The sequence below is a fragment of the Ambystoma mexicanum genome, chromosome 5p, assembly GCF_040938575.1.
Source record: "Ambystoma mexicanum isolate Mex_15411 chromosome 5p, UKY_AmexF1_1, whole genome shotgun sequence".
Classification (NCBI taxonomy): Eukaryota; Metazoa; Chordata; class Amphibia; order Caudata; family Ambystomatidae; genus Ambystoma; species Ambystoma mexicanum.
Genome location: NC_090930.1, coordinates 1,069,246,490 through 1,069,266,739, shown reverse-complemented (window position 1 = coordinate 1,069,266,739; position 20,250 = coordinate 1,069,246,490). Strand labels below are relative to the sequence as shown.

At 42.9% G+C, this 20,250-nt stretch overlaps 1 protein-coding gene across 2 annotated transcripts in view; it reads left to right on the top strand.

Moving 5' to 3' along the window:
* Positions 1-20,250, top strand: part of MRS2 (magnesium transporter MRS2) — a 327,025-nt gene that overhangs the window by 255,733 nt on the left and 51,042 nt on the right. For both annotated transcript variants that reach the window (XM_069613569.1, XM_069613570.1), the window contains exon 9: positions 16,787-16,904. In XM_069613569.1, the coding sequence (XP_069469670.1) occupies positions 16,787-16,904 (118 nt within the window). The remainder of the gene's footprint in view (positions 1-16,786; positions 16,905-20,250) is intronic.

Sequence of the window (20,250 nt, the reverse complement as noted above, 5' to 3'; positions counted from 1 at the left end):
ATATATATATATATATATATATATATATATATATATATATATATATATATTTTTTTTTTTTTTTGGTGAGTATTGTGTGCTAATCTGGTGCCTGTCTAGTGTTTCTTTTGGCTTCTGAGCCTGGTTCTGTTTCTGGGCTGCATCCAAAGGGTACAGTCTGTGGGGTGTATTCCTTTGTTATGTCTGGCCTTTTCACAGTCCCACCCTCCCCTCGTGCAATTGGCTAGAAAAGTCATGTGTGTTTGTGGCTTGGCTCTAGCAGCCATTTTCCATTTGCTTTGAGGACTGCCATGAGGAAGGATATGGCAGAAGAAACCAGTGCGGAAGCACCTTTAGGGGCTGGTTGATTCTGAGTGAGTAGTTTCACAATGATCGTTTTTGGCGTGCTTTATGCACTCTTTTGGAGTGGTGAGTGTTTTTTCTAATATATATATATTTTTTAAAATAATTTATTTAATCATTTATGTATCTATATTTTTGGGTGAGCATTGTGTGCTAATCTGGTGCATGTCTAGTGTTTCCTTTGGCTTCTGAGCCTGTTTCTGTTTCTGGGCTGCATCCAAAGGGTGCAGTCTGTGGGGTGTAGTCCTTTGATTGTCTGGCCTTTTCACAGTCCCACCCTCCCCCTCCAACCCATCCACCTCCCCTGATTGGTGCGTCCACCTGGTCATAACAGACCTTTCCAGGGCAGCCCCCTCAGCTAAAGGCCCCCGAGGCAAAGGGCGGATCCTACAGTAGCAGCTCCAAGGCGTGTCTACAGGTGTCCGCAGGGGAAGCAAAGGAAGCCAGCAGCCAACCGACAGCAACAAAACTGTAAGTGTGGCATGGGTGGGGTGTAGAGCAATTACTCTACTCCAGAAAGCCCTCGCCACTCTACCTCACCCCTCCATAAGACTGCCATAGAATTACGCCATGCATTCATAGAGAGATTTGTGACCACATGCCTAAATCCATTCTTGGCCTGACTGTAAATGTTGCATTGCATTACGCACTAACACACTAGCCAATGTTAACTAGTGCCACACCTATACAGAAATGTTAAGATTAGCCTGCATCATCTTTAGACAGGGTTAACAATGTTAGCTTGCGCCACTTAGATCGAATTCTTAACTTTAGCCTGCGTCGCATCTAGACGGGATTATGAATGTTAGCATTTACCACACTTAGATGGAATTCTTAACGTTAGCTTGCGTCACATCTAGACGGGATTATGATTAGCATGTACCACACTTAGATGGAATTCTTAACGTTAGCCTGCGTCGCATCTAGATAGAAATGTGAATGTTAGCAGGCGCCACACTTAGATGGAATTCTTAACGTTAGCTTGCGTCACATCTAGACGGGATTATGATTAGCATGTACCACACTTAGATGGAATTCTTAACGTTAGCCTGCGTCGCATCTAGATAGAAATGTGAATGTTAGAATGCGCCACACTTGGATGAAACTGTGAATGATGGTAAGTGCAACACTTGATTGGAATCGTGATCACTAGCCTGCCTCACATCTAGACAGAATATTGAAAATGAGCAACGATGGAATAGTGAATGATGGCAAACATCAGATATAGACATAACTGCAAGGACAGCAATGCCAACTAACCAATCCACTAACAATTTCATCCCTCTGCATACACTTCTCAAACTCTAACCAAACACAACCACAAGCCTAAAACGCAGCAATCCGCACTGACTTTGCTACACTGCAACAACAAAACAAACCCCACATAGACGTGCACAACAGCACACGGCGACTACCGACCGTAAAACACCCCAAGCCCAGCCGACGGACCTACCGGGCTGAGGCTGCCATCAGCACATGACTGCTCTCTTGCACTTTTCCAGCTTATTCCCACTAACTCACCCCCCCTCCCTCTTTCAGAGCCGCCAGAGCGCTAGGGGACCACTCTGGTGGTGATAGTGCGCGGTACAAATATCCTTTAACATTAACATCTCTATATGAGCCTGGCACCAAAGGATGCAGGACTCAGTCCAGCCACGGCCCCTGTGTTTATGGGTCCCAAAGGGACATAAGTGAGTCAAGTGACCCATTGCCCCTTCATTAGATGGTGTGGTTTTTGTGTTCTGGGGCCTGTGGCCATGACACTAGCCCCGCCGAGACTGCCTCACGGCAACACCCGTCAGTCGTTTGTTCTGCATCGACTGGACTAGACTTCTGGCATAGAGCACACAATTGGACTCTTGATGGTGCGTTCCCACCTCCTATTATTGTTCACTACTTGCTGTAACAACACTCTTGTTTTCAAATCTCCTTTATCCTTTAGTTCCTTATCCTTTTCTGAATTCACTCTGTTCTCATAATATTGGGCCATATGTAATACTTCACTTTGTGATTTCGTGTGCCATGCACTTTTAGATGTCATTATTAAAGTTTGAATTTTCGGTAACAACCCTCGCTTAAATTTATCAACAATCTCTTCCCAGGTTCGGTACCTGGATCTTGACCACTAAAATCTGCTTATACCTCTTCAAAAAGATTAAATTAATCAGTCGCTCCTTCCGATTTGCCTTGTAATCAAGCAGTCAATTTATCCCAAACTATTCTTTTTTCGGGCACCACAGTTTTCAATTTCTCAACTATTCGTGATGGTAAGGCCAACATTACTTGCAGTGGCTTTTCTCCAGCCTTTCTCTCACTATCAATTGTAGCCAAATTCTCCCATGTATCGCCGAACATCAGCGCGTCCTTTATATTTCTGACCTGTTTCCATATATCTACAGGAAGAATCACAGGAAACAGTAAATCAATGTCACTCAGTGTAAAAACAGATGAATTGAAAACAGATTCAATTTCCTTATAGAATCCTGCCAGGTTTTCCTAATATCAGGGACCGTCTGCTTTATAGTATTTACTTCTTGCCTAGAAAAAGGAACATGTACAAACTGTGCGATATAATGAGCTTCTATCGTTCGCGCTGGAATCGCTCCATCAGCAGCAACCTCTACTTTCGGGACAAACGTGGGAGGCACCTCCCTCATGGATAATTGCAAACTAGGGGATTCTACATTAGTTCGTCTATTAAGCAACAAAGCTAGAGCAGGTAAAAAAGCAGTCGTTCCAGTTTCAGGCGAAAATGCTTTTTTATAAATTGTCATTAAATCAGCGGGCCAGCATATCTTATTCTTCATACATTCATCCTGTAAATACTGCACCATAACTTGTAATACCTTTCTCTGCATTGTATACTGACTAAACGTATCATGCACTTAAATTGGAGAAATGGTGGCACCCGTAATCCATCTAAGCGCATCTCGCGTACAAATTCACATCTCTTCACTAACAGATTTCAATGGCTGTAAAACCCTTTTCTGAACGTATGACATATGCGGTTTATCTTTTTTCAATATTTCTTTATGCAATCGATCAAGTTCTCGCTTAAACACAAATATTCGGCCTACGTGTTCTCGTACTTCCGCATTATCTCACAAGTTCGAAAGAGCAACCAAATCACGCAACTCTTGCGGTACCACTGTATCAGTCAAATCACTCCATATTTTAACAAGATAATCCCCCCATACATTCCAACAATACCTGTTGTTCACCAAGGCCTCTATGATCTGATATGGAACTTTGCACAGCCACTTCATTGTCATCATCAATATACGTTCCGGCCCATTCTTTGAGTTCTTCTTTCCTTCTTTTGCCAATTATACTACAAGTCTGTCTAATACTTCCTTGCGCAGGCCCCATCTCTGTAGAACTGCCTGCTTAAAGCGGCTAACTCATGCTCTGAAGGCAGTGGAGGAAATGATGTCACAGGCACAGACGGAGAGGAGCTGCTTACTGCAGGTGCAGATGGAATTACGGGAATAGAAGGTACATAAGGAGGAGGTGCAACTGGGTCAGTACTTTGATGTTCACTTCTTCACTCATTTAATATTTTGTTTATTAGTTCATCTGATGCATGCAAAACTTGTGGTGGATATATTTTCTGTGCATCTAATTGGAAGGCCCTATCCACGTTCCTAATGGCTTCTGTCTGCTGATGCTGATCATGCTCTAGCGCTTTCTCTGCATTTGTTTTAGGTCTACGCGCGTGTTTCTCCCTACTTCTCAAACGGAGATTAGCTTCCTTCCTCCAGTCTCTTACAACGTCGAACGCTGCAGGTCTGGCTTTTTTGCGTAGCATGTACTGATTCGAAGTGTTCTATATGTGCTAATTCAAAGCTCCCATTATGGCTGTCTGTGTTAGCATTTCAACGTTCAAGCCGTGGCCTCGCACTGTGTGCGGGTCTAAAGCATAGAATATATTTGCAAGCGTTTAACAGAAAAGAAAAAAGCAAATGGACGACATTTCACAAAATGGACGCCCTTTGGTTACATTCACGATTCTTGAATTGCGATGTTTGTCACATGATGCGATTCGCTTCTGGCCAATATACTATACTTATCATTCGACTATGGGATTACTTTTGTTGTCTAACAGTTGCACCTCAGACAGGCCCACTTGGGATGCTTTGTTGTCTGCAGCCAATCACAAATTATGGCAGGGGATTGCAGATGATTTTTAGCAGTACCTTCCTGCTGATGGTGGCTACTTTCAAACCAGTTGAAGTGACCTGGATACCTTGTCTTAGTGAATATATGAAAAGATGTATTTTCCACACAGTTTTGTGTATTTTTTTAAGGTGATGCTTTGTAGCAGGTTTGTTTATTTTCTTGGGTTATACCCAAACATGGGGGAGGGAGGGGTGGGATTCTTGATGTCCCATGTGGTCAGCCAACACATGTCCGAGATCGGACCGAACACACACACACTGGACCTAAGGGCCCAAACGCAGCCACTGTATACACAGGACCATGAATATACAATGAGAAGAACCCCACAAGGGGTGCCGGACAGATCAAACATAGCCTTGAGAAAGACCTTCGGGTCGAAACACGTGTCAGCTGACCACATGGGACATCAAGAATCCCACCCCCCATGTTTGGGTATAACCCAAGAAAATAAACAAACCTGCTACAAAGCAGCACCTTAAAAAAATACACAAAACTGTGTGGAAAATACATCTTTTCATATATTCACTAAGACAAGGTATCCAGGTGACTTAAAATTTCTACCAAACAAACGAGGTGTGGGCTACACCTCAACCACAACCTGTGACCTTGCCGCAACAACAACTGAGAAATCTCATTATCAGAGCTCAGCAAGGTTGGTTCCATTCTAGAGCCCACACAACCCCCCCTTTCTACTTTCAAACCAGTCCTTTTGTAGGCAGCATTAATAGCGCAAGACCTGAGGGAGTCGGCAGTGCACCATGTTGATACTGCTGCTGTAGCTTTTACTACAGGGATGGATCTTGGGAGGATATGCTTGGGCTACAGCAACCCATTTCACGCAGGATGTCAGACAAAATCCTTGATTTGCCTTTTGAGGATAATGAGTTGTTTCACTCTTCTACAGACAAGCTAAATAGGAAGACTACTTCCATAGTCACCGCCAGGTCACTTGCAGTCCTTTGGAAAGGTCCTCGGAAATCCTTTCAGGGCGCCAGGGAGCCATGTACCACATTTCGTAATACAACTTTTTCTGGTTTTCGTGGCTACCAGGAGTGAAGAAACGGACACACTAAAAGGTCACCCAGCTTTTCAAGACAGAAGCAACTAAAAAAAACTCCAAAAGGGGTTTCCCCTTCATGTCCGGAGCATTGGTTTTGGAGTCCAAAAACAATGATCCATTCATCCAGATCCACTGCTTCCCGGTTTGGGGCAGGATTGCACAGTTTCAACACAACTGGCAGATCGTTACAAAGGATCCTTGGACTTTGTCAGTGGTCAGAAGAGGCTACAGGCTACCCATTGCATTCCTTGCACCCCTGTCCTCACTGATTCAAATAGGTCCAGCAGATTCTCAACCTCTTGGAAATCAAGGCGTTCGAGCAAGTTCCCCTCGAGAGCAAGGGCAGGGCTTTTACTCATACCTTTTCACTGTCACCAAGAAGAACCAGTCATGCCTGCTTATAGTACTGGATCTTTCCTATTTGAACACATCCCTTCTCCTAGAAAAGTTAAAGATGGTCACGCCAGCTCATATTCAGATTGCTCTCAATCAGGGAGACTGGTTGTGCGCAATGGATCTAAGTGACGCATATCTTCATGTCCCAATACACAAAGCACCCAAACAATTCCTAAGATTTTTATTGGGTCAGTGACATTTTCAATATCTCGTCCTCCTGTTCTGACTCAGTGCCACTCCCAGAGTATTTACCAAATTGATGGCTCCTATTGCAGCTCATCTAAGGACAGGGTATTCACATCTACTCATATTTGGACAACTGGCTAGTGGGGTCAGAAACTCATGCAGGGGCTTTCGACTCTCTCCAGCAGGTGTTCAGCCTTCTTTTCAGTCTGGGCCTTTTCAGTCTCGGTCAATGTCAAGAAGTCCTTTTTAACACTGACTCAGAACATCACCTTTATAGGGTTCAGATGGAATGTAGCAGCAGGCAGTGTGTTTTTCACAGACCAGAGAAGAGATTCTACTAACAGTATACCACTTTTTGTGCCAGAAAAGGACCTCTGTGCAGTGTTTTCAGCATATTCTTAGGCCTGATGTCGGCCTCTATTCTAGCCTTACCTCTTGTGCACCTCCAAGATGAGATATGCTTCATTGGTTCCGTAGTGCGAACCCTAGTCAAAAATAATTCTGATTCACCCCAATTTAAGATTGGATCTCCTCTGGTTGGGAGGGGGACAAACAAAATCTCTGAATGGGAGTTCCTTTCCAAGAACCTCCTCAACTTCACAATGTAGCATCCAAGATTTCTCTGACTCGGTAGGGAGCCACATTGTGTCCGGTTCAAGCGCATTCACTTTGGTCCCCGCAGGAATCCCTCTTACACATACATATTCTGGGGCTCTTGGCGATTTTCAAAGCCCTTAGGTCATTACGTACCATGATTCAAAACTTTCTGATCCTCCTATGGATGGACGGCACCACAGCTCTTGTTTATGTGAACAAGCAGGGCGGGACAAAATCTCCCACATTTTGTGACCTGGCCATTCAAATTTAGGAATGTGCAACGTTTCACTGAAAGCATTTCCATGCCGTTCATCTAGCGGGAGAGCTCAACACAACAGACGATGCATTGAGCCATCTACCTCACAGCAACCAGGAGTGGGAACTAAAGAGCTCAGTTCCAGATCAGATCTTCCTGAAATCGGGTCACCCTCAGCTTAGCAGCCTGGTACCTGAGAAAGTAGTATTTTTGCTGTTATTCAAGCTGCTATAAAGCAGTCTACAAGGTCCCAGTACAAAAGCAAGTGGACTTGCTTCTTCTTTTGGATGCTGGAGCAATCCCTTAATTCTCTGCATTCTTCCTTAGACAACATTCTATCTTTTGTGTCTTACCTAGCATCGACAGAAGTTAATATCCAATTTTATTGTACATATCTTTCGGCCATTGGAGCTTACATTAGCTCTTCAAACCTTGTATCAACGGCAAACCCAGTGATCGGAAGACATGTTGATGGATTACTAAAGCGTTCTACTCCAATTCCGAAACCACAACCAGTCTGGGATTTAAACCTTGTTTTGACATCAATATCACATAAACTGTTAGAACCCATGTCTATGGCTGACATCAAACTTGTGGCTTGAAGTCATTTCCACCAGAAGAATCTGGGCAATCCAGGCTCTTTTTTTTCTTCAGAGCCTTCCACAAGCACATGGTGGTGCTTAGGGCACATCCTACCTTTTTGCCGAAGGTGGTGTAATCTTCATCTGAACCAGGAAGTGGTGCTCTTCCTACATTTTTTTTTTCCTTTTTATCAAGTAGGCTCTCAAGCTTCGAAGGCCACCATAGCCAGCAGGCTAGTTTCTTATATTGTGGAGGCGTATATGCTACAAAATGAACCGGTGCCCAACGGCTTGCATGCTCACACTATTCGGGCCAATGCAACGGCGGTTGCTTACTAGAGAAACATTCCACGGGAGGTCATTAGTAAAGCAGCAACATGGGCTTCTCCCTCTGCTTTCTGTAAACACTACTGCATGGCTACCACGGACAGATCTGATGCTAGATTCTGGCAGGCAGTTTTGCAAAATCATTTTGCCTAGAAATAATGTCCTATTTCCCAGGCAGATTAATGCTCTATAATCGCCAATAAGAATGGAGGAAAGGGGGGCGGCACATAAGAGTAAAAATAAGTTACTCATCATGGTAACTTCTGGACTTAGTCCTTAGTCCCCTTTCCTCTATACACCTGCCTGACCGCCCGCCAGTAAAAAGCAGTTAGTCAGGTTTCCTGTCTAGCAGAAGCCAAGGACCAACAGGTTTTGCCTGTAAGTGGAGTTAGAGGGGCTAGCCATGCCCATGCGCCTTACCAGCAGCACAATAAATTTAAAGGGGGAAAAGTCTTTTTGCTATGCCAGACGTGTCCGTCTCCGTAGGACAGACGGCCATAAGTATGGAGGAAAGGGGACTAAGAGTACAGAAGTCACCACCGTGAGTAACTTCTTTACTTGCTCAAAAGGGTTTCTTATGAGTCACTATCGGAGGCATGTTTTACATTTGAAATTGTGGGCATTCTTATGCTCCTAAAATTCTATTTGCTTTTGTGCAAATTTTACAAGGCTTGGGTTCCATGAAGAGATGGGACCTGGCTTGGGCCACACCCCTTGCCCCTGCCCGTCCTACCGCCTCTTTCCCTCCCCCAAGGAGGAGAGGGTTTCCAGAGTAAATGTCTTCCATTGTCAGCACTGACTGTACGAATACATAGAATTAATTGATTATATTGAGTAACTTTCACTTAGTCCTTTTATCTCGAGGTCACATATTTCTGGGTTTAAATTGTGTGTTCTGTGTTGCTTGTGTACATTACGTTTCTGGGCTGTGTTTCAAATGTTAAGTTTATCGGTTCAGTCTTTACATCTTATGACTGGAGGCCTAGAAAAAGGAAACATTTTTGCACACATTAGTCCAGTGCTATTCTTTCCTTCTAAAATCCTCAACTCTGGTTCATGCCCCATTGCTTTCAGGAGAGATGTCTGTCTAATCCTGTTTCTTAACATTCTGGGAATTGCCCGTTTGGATTTCCCCATTTCAAATGGAGGGCTACTGAAGTAACCAGGTAAGAGGCAGGAGTGGTTAGTTACTGTTCTCTCATAATAGAGTAATCCCAACGATCCCACTGTCTCTCGCCAATATCATTACAATCTCTCATCCTTTCCTTCCACAGCTTGAACTCTTTGGACATTCCACACAGTTCCACCTTCCACTGAAAGGGGCCCCTGGGGGACCCTGACGTCTATGGAAACAAGGCGGTCACCACACACGATAGAGACGCCAGACCGGAGGTTGTATTCCCAAAGCTAGGGTTTTATTGCAAAGCAAAAGTCTCAGTTGGCCAACTCGGTCTCAACGCCCCGCGACGTGTATCTCCAGACCTCGAGGGACGCAAGAGAGTGAATTACGTACATAAGTTACATATATACAAAATGCATATCAAACAATCAGCTATGACATGTAGAACACCCCTCTTCATTGGGTTTCTTTGAACTTGGTGTGATGATGGACATCTCCGACTACTATGACACCTTCAAACATCTATTCTAGTAACAATTTGCAGTTTGTGAGTGCGTAGGCATCTTTCGGTTATTGAATAGAACATGGCGCTTCTGTTCTTGGAAGCGAACTATATACAGGGGGAGTTGCATTCCGGACCTTGCTATCTATCAGGTGCTATTCCTGTCCTGGGAGCCGACATGCTCTTAGTGGGCTCAGCAAGGGGGGGGGGGGCGTTAGAAAAGCATAATTCAAGCCTTTAGCAGTATTATTCTAACATATTCTACCATATAACGAGACTGGCTGGCAGCTGTGAAATGATTAAATGCCCTGCGGCTCTGCTTCAAGGCTACATTGAGGAGGGAGCTGGGCATTCTTCCTGGCGCTGCCTACGTTTGTGTTTCAGCTAAACTCTTGTTATCCTCTCGGCCCTGTGGCCTTGTCCTTTTCATATACAGACAACAATGTTCCACAGTCGAGCAGTGTAAGCGGAAAATATACTGCGTAGCAATAGGAACAGAAAGCAATGAGCAATGGTTAGAAAACAAAATGGCGATTCTTGTTACATCAAAATGGCCGTTCATTGGAAAACTCGAAAACCTATATTCTGTCGTATCGTGCATGAGACGGTTGGCCCACAGCCACCAAAATGCATTTGCGGTCTCAAATTAGATTTCTAGACTGACACCACTCTCACAGCTTTGTTAAAGCGTTCAGTGACTTTCACAGGACTTTCACAGGATTCAACTATTTAGAAGCTCCCTTATCACTTGCTTTCCCTTTTCTCACTCTCAATCCCTGTTCCCACAATACCTCTGAATTCTCCATCATGATACTCCTTAGTTCTCCATCTTAACATCTTATTAGCTACACAATCCATATCTACCACAAGAACCCCCAAAATGGAGACTATTTTCTATTGGGTTCCCTAACTCTCATCAATCTAAACAGTGAAATTACTGTCATAATATGTGGTATTATTCTTATGCTCCATAGCAAATGAAAAAAATGTCCTTCCAGTCCAACCCATTAGCCAAAGCGAACTGTACACAATCACCCATGACCCTATTAGTCTTTCCACCATGCTGTTAGTCTCGGGGTGGTACACCCACAAAAACATCCACTAAAATTCCATTTTACTAGTGAAGTCAGACATTTCCTTACTTCTAAATTGTGAACCATTATCACTCAAAAGCACACTCGGAATGCTTTCCCTTCTAAATATTTTCTCCAAAAATGTGATAACCTTGAGAAGTAACACAATCCATGACAGCCACTGCAGTTATTTCATATACCTATGAACCAACACCAATAAGAACATGTTGCCATGACCAAGCCCTCCATACGTACCTACCTTTTCAATGGCCAACTCCACCCACGGTCCTTTAGGAACAGGTATCGGAGTCAAAGGTGACTTCTTGGTGACAATATTTTTATTGCAATTATTGCAAGCTGAACATTGTAAGGGTCTTTCTACATGCACATCCATAGCAGGCCACCAAAATCTCTCTAATTTTCCTTTTGGTTATCGACAACCCTGGGTGACCTTCATGAGCCCAACATTATACTATTCTCCTTCAACACCTCATGAGCCATCTTAATTCCTCTCAGAATCCACTCTCCAATTGTCAACTCATCCTTAACCATGAAATAACCCTTGTACTTGTCCTCCACCTTATCTTTCTCCGACCATACTTCAACTATCCACTCTTAACTTGGATCAAAACGTAATCTTCCATACTGTCCCCCTTCCACTTCTCCTGACTTTAAGCGGTAAGAACCCCACAAACTTGTTCTTCAGATTCAGCATCAGTATTAACATCTTCCATACATCCCTCAGAGGGCTTTCTGGATAAGAAATCCGAAATGCAATTCCTCTTACCAGGAAAATATTCCACCTCACCATTATATTCCAACAACTTATCACTCAGTCCTGCAATTCTCGGCATAGCTCTGCACATTCCCTTAACATTTCAAACCTTAACTAAAGGTTTGTGATCCATTTTTATATTAAACCTCTCTCCCATAGATACTGCTTAAAATGCTTCACACCCCAACAACATACCCACAGTTCTCCCTCAATCACAGAATAGTGTGTTTCGTTATCATTTATGGCTCTTGAGGAAAACATCACAATTCTTTTCCGATCCCCTTCAATTTGAGATAAAACAGCACCTAATCCTTTGTCACGAACATCAACGGCAATAACGGACTTCCTTCCTGGTACAAAACCTCCCAGGAACTGTGCTTCAATAATACAACTTTTTACAGTGTCTACCCCCCCTTCATGAGCAACACTCCAAATACTTTTCGCATTCTTTTTCATGAGTTCTCTGAATGGTTGGGTATCTTCAGCAAAATGTTCTACACATTTATTGTAATATTCAGCTAACCCTAAGAAAAACCGTAGTTCCTTATTACGAGGATAAGGTGCCCTTTCAAAAGCTTCAATTGCTTTCAGTTTTGGTCTATATCTTCCCTTGGACAGCCTGCGTCCCAGGTAATCCACCTCATGACTACAAAATTGACCTTTGGAATATTACAAGGTTAATCCTTTCTCATCCAATTTCCTTAACTGCACACAACCTCATCATGCTCTTCAGAACCTGATAACCTGATACCTGGTATCAGCCCCAGCAATTAGATTTAGCATTTCAGAGACCAGTGGTAAAGGATATTTTTCCACTATTATCGCCTTATTGAATTCTCTTAAATCCATACAGATTCTTACTTTACCATTACGTTTCCTAGCAACCACCATAGGGAACACCCATTCGGACACATCCACTTCTTCCATCACTCTTTCACTGTTCAATCTTTGTAGTTCTGCCTTCACATCTCTTAAGGCTATAGGAATGTACCATACTGCTGCTGACATAGGTTTAACTCCAGATTTCAACTGGATCTTATGTTTATAGCCCTGAGGTTTACCAATACTTTACTCGAATACATTAGGGAATACTGTTTCCTTCCCTCTAGCATACTTATTTTTAGCCACAACTATTGAAATAGGTTCTTGAAAACCAGGATTAAGTTTAATGTGAAGCTTGACCTGATCCGCCCAGCCTAGAGAATTCACACTTCTCAACAGCACACATACCTTAACTTCCGCCAACCTTCCTTTGAATTCAATGAACGCATGTCTATATCCCAAATTCTTGATCGCTGAGCCCTCAGTGGCACCAGTGTTCCTAATGGCTGGTTTCTTTAAAATAGGATTGTAACCCTTTCTTTTGTTATAATATTGTACGGTTAACCTGAGTCCAATGTGTGCTCCGAAATAATACTATCGGTGCAAAATGTACTTTTGGGGGCAGACTTCTTGCTTTTACTTCTCACCATAGTAAACACCTCACTTTGTGTTCCTCCCCTTCTCGTACACCTCTCATTTTTTGTTTGGGTCTCCTATGACTGCACACCGTGTTGAAATGACCCTTAATACCGCAGTTAGAATACTTTTTGTTTAACACAGGTCATAATTGAGAATTGGCATAATGTCCCCTTTTTCCACATTGTAAACATTTTCCGATAAATTGTTTTTTCATTATCCTCTCTCATACATTCTGTGATAGCAGTAGGCTTTGGCGATTCTTTGCTCCTGTTTGACATTTCTTTAGACACTTCCTTGGGCGTCGCAGCATTCACCATGAAGGATTTAGTGACCAAGTCTCTACTTTTTGCGCAATGGACATTGTTTCATCCAAGGACGGATCACCACACATCCATAGTCTTTCTTGGACCACGTTACTGTTGGTGTGAATTATTTGATCTCGAATCAACTCATCTTGTCACACCTCTACCGAAGTTGCAAGTCACAACTGTTTTTTTTTTAGAGCATCTTGTGTAAAAATAGTATCTGTTTACAGCTGCATTTGTCTTGGGATGGTAATAAATATCCAGAACCTTAAGCACCAGCTCATACACATCCATTCCATCTCCCACTTTCACAGGAGGTAATTCCCTATAGATCCTGTGCCCTTCAGGACACATTGTAGAAGCAACTTCTTCCTTTTAGTTGCTGTGAAGTTATCATTATTGTGTCCAAGTAGTTCCCCCAGTATTCTTTCCATTCCCTCAATGGAATTGGACGTTCTCCTGCCATTGCTAGGAATGGTCGGGGAAGATGAGTGATCCCTCACCCTACATAGTCTGTAGTTTAATGGTAACAATAGTTTCAAGTGAGTGTGTTCACTGTTGAACATTTTCTGTATTGCTCTAGTATGGAATTGATCTAAAATAATGCTATGAATACATTCACACAAGTTGCATTATAATGCCTGCTGCGGTTTCAGTTCTCGGTCATTAGGCAATGTCCTGAAACCTTGACTGAACCTAAAATGGCTGCACGCTCGCATGCTTAGGTACTTTCCTTTAATATTCACATTAATGCAGTGTATAAAATAAAATCAAAATGAAAAACTTCCACAACAGAACCACAATGGGCAATGCTGTACTCATGGAGAGCAGAAAGCACATACCGGCAGTGGGGTCAATCCGGATTGAGGAAGCAATCAGCGGTGGAAACGCTTGACCCTTCCCATCCTCGTCGCCATCTGAAGTAACCACGTCAGAGGCAGACGTAGTTGGTAATCTTCTTTATTGTGAACATTTGAAGTAGTAAATACTAATGCAGAAAAGCCCCTGAATGATCCTCTCAACTAGCAGTCCACATTCAACTGTCCCATACAGAACCTGCCCTCATGCTTTACATTCCACCTTCCAACCCTACATTCGAAACACCCAGCCAGATAAAAAGATAAGACTACCAATTGGAGTTTATTTTAAAAAAAGAGACTTGCCTAGCATCTATATGGTGAACTGTATTAAGTCTGAAAATGGGAGTTTTCTGTAAACGTAAAAGTACATTATGCAGGCATTGCATAATGCGCAATAAATGAATATATTGAGATTCACAGTCAAAGCGCTCCTGTGCCCCAACTTCATTTATCAAAAAGTGGATCCTCACACTCTTTCATCCACCATCTCCCAGGGCGAGGGTGGTTGACTGATTTCAAAGTGCATGCAATTAACAACTTGGTCACGTGTTCACAATGTTTAAATTGTGCTTTGTTTTAGGGCAGTGATTTTTGTAATCCGGTTTTACTTACGATAAATATCAATAGCACAGCAAATCTGTTCTTTTCCCTATATGTTGCATATGCATAACATATTTATTTTTTCTGCCGAACTATGGATGAATACCCTCTTTTCTGTTACGGGGGGCCTGTCTCTTGAGGCAACAAATTATGTAACAAAGAGGGAGGAGCTCAAGCTACCCCGCCCTTACAAGCGTGGTGAGGTGAAACGCAAGTCTTGGTCATAGACAGACGGACATTACTCGACAGTATACATGGTCGGGGTTCATAAAAGGTACACAACCTTTAGTCTATTAGATTGCTCATCTAAGCGAAGATGGTTAGTAATGACCTATTAGTCCTGACAAAATGGACTTGGTGTGTAACACACATTTATACATTAAGTCATTTTAATTTTCATATTCAAATTCAATAAAACATTGTTAAAACACTTGTTTTGAAACACACTGTATAGCCCAGGATTATGACCCACATTGTGGTTATAACACCAATCTAGTGGGATGAAATATACCACAAAGTTTACAGGATAAAAAATTCAGACACATGACGATTAACATCCACTAAACATTAAACAAAGTGTCGATTAACAACATATCCCGACATGTTTCAGTTCCTTGTGCTTCCAAATGCTTGAACATTCTTCAGGGGAGAGAACCTTTTTACATCAGTTTTCACCACCATGCAATCCTAAATCCAGGGTAAGGTAATCCAAAAATGGGGTCACCTAAAAAGTATAACAACCAACACCAACATATCAGACATATGATTATCATAACCCAAACACCTCTAGACACTATCATATTGATCTCCAAAGGACACAGGAACAGGTCACAACTAGACCTGCCCCATAAAGAACAAAACTACTATACCTCTACAAATGATAGTAAGTAGCGCTAAGGACACTGTCCAATCGTATAGCATAAAAGTTCTCAAGTCAAGTATGTTTCAGTAGCTGGGTACTCCAAATCGCCCTCCTAGTTACAAAACCTGCACATAAAATTAAACACAAACACAACATCTAATGACACAGCACCTCACAGGTACAATAATTATATCCTAACAGAAACTTACATCACCATTGCCCCAACTTTAGCACCTTATGTTTATGTAAAGACAAATGCCAGTGTCAACCACATGCTACCACCACCGTGATGTAACCCAATTTATGTGCCATCACATTCTGATAGGTTCGAACAGTAAAAATATATTACCTCTAATCTTCACTACGGAATCAACCTCAGAGTTTCACAGTAAAACTCTTATATTAGCCAGGGGTGCTCGCGGCATTGCCTCAATGCAAACGGAAAATATACATAGGGCCGGTCACTCAATATAATGGCCAGTCGTAACAATTCTCCCACAGTGCTCCACAGCTATGCCCCTTACCTTTTCATACTTACACTGCGTGATGTTAGTGACAGTGTGATCACCATTTCACTATGAGTGTCAACACGAAAGTGTTTCTGGCTAGAAAGGGGGAACTGTCTTGCATCAGTACATTAGATGATTTGGGACGCACCAAGCCATCATCGGGACACCTCAGCTCAAGGCGATATACATGCAATTGGAATATGTTATTCATAAACTAAGTGTTAAACATGCTACAATGTATGGTCATTTGCGATCTGTTACAAATAAGGTAGAATTAAACAATGCCATTTAAGAAAATAACTTAATATAGAATACTTGCAACGATTAACAGTACTGTTTCAAGTAATCTGGGCTTATTCACTGACCGTTTTTTACATGCCTGTTATCTGAGGCACAGCTACTTTCTTTTGTGTTGGACATTGCAGTTGAGTCCGTTAAGTATGCACGATCACGTTGAGTGATGATGAAATGTAATTATGTAGCTCGGAGAGAGGATAGTCTTTTTCAGCGATTACCTTTTTTCAAACGGAACCAGCAGCTTAGAAACGGGTGCAGAGACTCTCTAATAGAAATACATGCAAGATTCAAATGGGCACTAACTGCTATGGTGAGCCCTAAAGAGATTAGAATCTTAAAATGCCATGGCCTGATTGGTGAAAATTCAAAACAATTGCAAATACTTTGTCCAGTAAGGCTTCGTAAGTGATGCCGCTCTGCACATCTATGCTCATACAAACTTTGACTTTTGGTTTTTTTCATACCATGATTACAAAGGTAATTTATCTTTCATTACAGCCACCGCAATGTGATGATGAGGCTGAATCTACAGTTGACCATGGGAACATTCTCTCTCTCTCTCTTTGGGTTAATAGGAGTAGCCTTTGGCATGAATTTGGAGTCATCGTTTGAAGAGGTGAGTCCTGTTTTTTCTACTGCCCAATCTTCGTATCACACATGGCCTGAGTGGGCCCTACAGAAAGTATCTATTCAATAATACATAAGATATTTATTTCAATTTAATTAACGATTGCGAACATCAATTGTGTGTAATCCTGTGTGTACCTGAAGTAATGTTTGCTGGCAGAGTGGTCAATGGAAAGGTAATGTTATCACAAAGTTTAGTTGTCTTGGTTGCTTAATAAGGGAGGGAGGCTTTTAAAGCAAGGCAAGACATGGTTTCAGAACGAAATTCCCATTCATACATGGTCAACGTGAAGCACTCTAGAATTAGATTTTCTTTCTGCTTGCATATGTGAACTCTAGTGACTTCCTCAGGCCCCAAATATGTTTCCACGTAATCTGGTTTATTGTACTGCTTCTTAAGTTATATGTTAAATCAATTCTATTGGAGTTTGACCCACTGGTGCCCACCATCTTTGCAACTGAAATTCCTTTAGCTCTGGTGTGGACACCATTCTACTCCACACAACATTCCAGGTTCCACTAATGAACTCACCCATTCATCCAGATAAGACTGATACAACACACCTCCCTTCTTTCCACATATCCAAACACAGATTAAAAACAGCTCATCTCCTTCAATTTTTAAATACATCTGTGACATGTTAGACACTGATAAGATGCCTCAGGAAGACTTTATTCAATAAATGACACTAGTAGTTCACAACCACAGTGCCTCAATAACCTTTCATTTACCCCACCCAATACTCCTTGTGCACACACACCACGCCTTGGAAATGCTTCCCTGCCTCTCTGAAATTTGAGAACCATCTCTGGTTCCAGTAGCACCTCAAAACTTTCCTCTTTGATTCTGCTTTCTCTTTTTCTCCTCTGCTGATCTCTTGGCTGATTCTGAAACTGCACTGTTACCTGGCTACCCTCTGGTCTCTGGCCCAGGTCCCTCCTCCTGCCAGTTGCACACCTGCACTGCCTCCCTGGCAACCCTGCACTCGGGGACTGTTTCTGTATTCCTACAGCCCCTACTAGCACTTGACACATGTCTGCACTTAACCTTGCACCTGCCACCAGCTGGCTGCACTTTTATTTATTGTCTTTATTGATTTTACTGCTATCCTATGTACTGCACTGCCCCCTGCTCTTTTCCCTTTCTCACTTCCTCTGCACTTGCGCTATCTCAATGCCACCTGGCCTAGTAGGATCATTGTCTGTCTTCCCTCTGTTTCCCCTCATCGCGGCTTAAAACACTTGTGTATAGGCGCGTTATAAATGCCTTATCTTATCATATCACACAGCACAAATTATCACACAGCACAAAATCTATTTAGCAATGCATCCATACCCTCTGGATCACATTGGTGTTGCCCACTATTCTATCCATTCATCCATAACCGCTAGGTAACATGTATCCATTAATTGTTCACATAGTGACTCCATCCTGAATCAATACACCTTGGTCACACCTGTGTTTGCCACTACTATATCTATACATCCATTACTCCTGGGTCACATCTGTGTTGGCCATTATTATAGCCATACCTCCAGAACCCCTGGTTCAGCTCACCTGTGTTTTCGCACAACTTCTCTCCATTCATCCGAAACATCTGGGTGAGACTTGTTACCCACTATGAACATCCTTGCAAATCCATTCAAGCAGGTACCTAAATTGGCACCATAATATCCTTTGAGAAATCCATCTTTACCTCTAGGTCATACCTGTTTTAACCACAAACAGTTAACATATTCCGAATGGATTGTGTCCTCCAACATATTACTCGTCTTTAGAGATCTCTCCTTCCAGCATCAGCTGCTTCAGACATTGGTTTCGGCAGGGGGCGCTGTGCGTCCTCTTCAGCTCGATGCCCCACTAAGGCCTCCCTCTCCCTTCAAGATTGCCTTCATCAATAGTATAAATAGTACGCAGTGTGCCTGTTACTTCTGTTTTTCTGTGATCGCTTTTGCTTCGGATATGGCACGTCTGGTTTCTTCCGAAACTGTCATAATCGAGATGGCTTCATCTTGTACCCTGAAGACTGGGTTCAAGAGTGCATAGGCTGTGGTGCTAAGATGTTGATAACTGCTGCGCATAGGGTTTATGGTGTCTTGGCATCGACCACAGAATGGCTGACTGCAGATCTTGCCAATCCATGATGTGTAAGGTGTTTAAGGAACGCAAGAGGAAACTCGCAGCGGGTAGGCCCAGCTCTAAAATTCCTGTCCACAACTCCATCTAAGAGACATTCTTCGGATGAGTCGAAAGGTGACTCTCTTAGTAAACGGTAAAAGAAACTCTCTTGGTTACGGACCGGTTCTCATCACTCTTCATCTTCTTTGAAAAAGGCAAATAAAAAGCACAACCAATCCTCGGCCTCTTCGCCTGAGCGCAGGGTAGCCTGTCAGAGTAAGTCGGCAACTCCAGCCGAGTGGGAGGCTTTTAGGCAGGAAATGCTAAATTCGAGAAGCCGCCCGCTCCCCCATCTCGAGAGAGACAAGGTAAGGAGCCATGATCCTATCGCAGCCTCCTGCTAAGAGTTTTGCAAGTCCCCATCTTCGATTTTTGATGAACATGAGCACTATAACAAAGACACACTGCTGCCTAGGCTAGAACATGGTACTCCCAATGTCCCTGGGGCCCTTTTATCAGAGGAATCCATAATGAGGGATTTATGAGAATCTGCAAACAGCAAGGTGCATTCACACTTTGGCAGAGTTATGGGAAGCTTGATCCAGCAGAACATGCGGAGGCATTTTACAGGTATCTAATGAGCAAAGTGACACTGGTATGGGGCAGACGAGCTCGACCTTTTGAGCAAGATGACCTCACAGACATCTTAGACAAGGGTCCCCAAAAAGACTCTTCCCCTTCAAAAGAGGGTGAATGCAAATTGGGAGGCAAGCCTGGCTGTAAACAAAAACCTTACTAAGGAGTAGAGGCCTTCAAGTAGTGATCCAGACTATCTATTCAGGCACCCATTCAATCAAACTAGCGCTGAAGGCCCTTCTGCTCTTTATACGGGAAAATAATGTTCTGTTAATGACAGAAAACACAGTGGCCATGCACTACCTCAACAAGAGGTGTAGGGTCACTACCAATGCGCAGAGAGGCCATGCAGCTCTAGTTCTGGGCACTTCAAGAAAGAATCTCTCTATTAGCAGTTCATCTAGCCGGAGAGGAGAACACGACAGCGGACGCTCTTGAGAAGTCAGGGCGCAGTCTCCCACAAGTGGGAGTTGGCTCAGGAAGTCCTTCAGGAGATCCTCTCCCTTGGTGAACCCCTCGGGTAGATCTGTTTGTGTCCGGTTTCAACCGGAAGTGCGAGCTATTCTGCTTCAGGGAATTA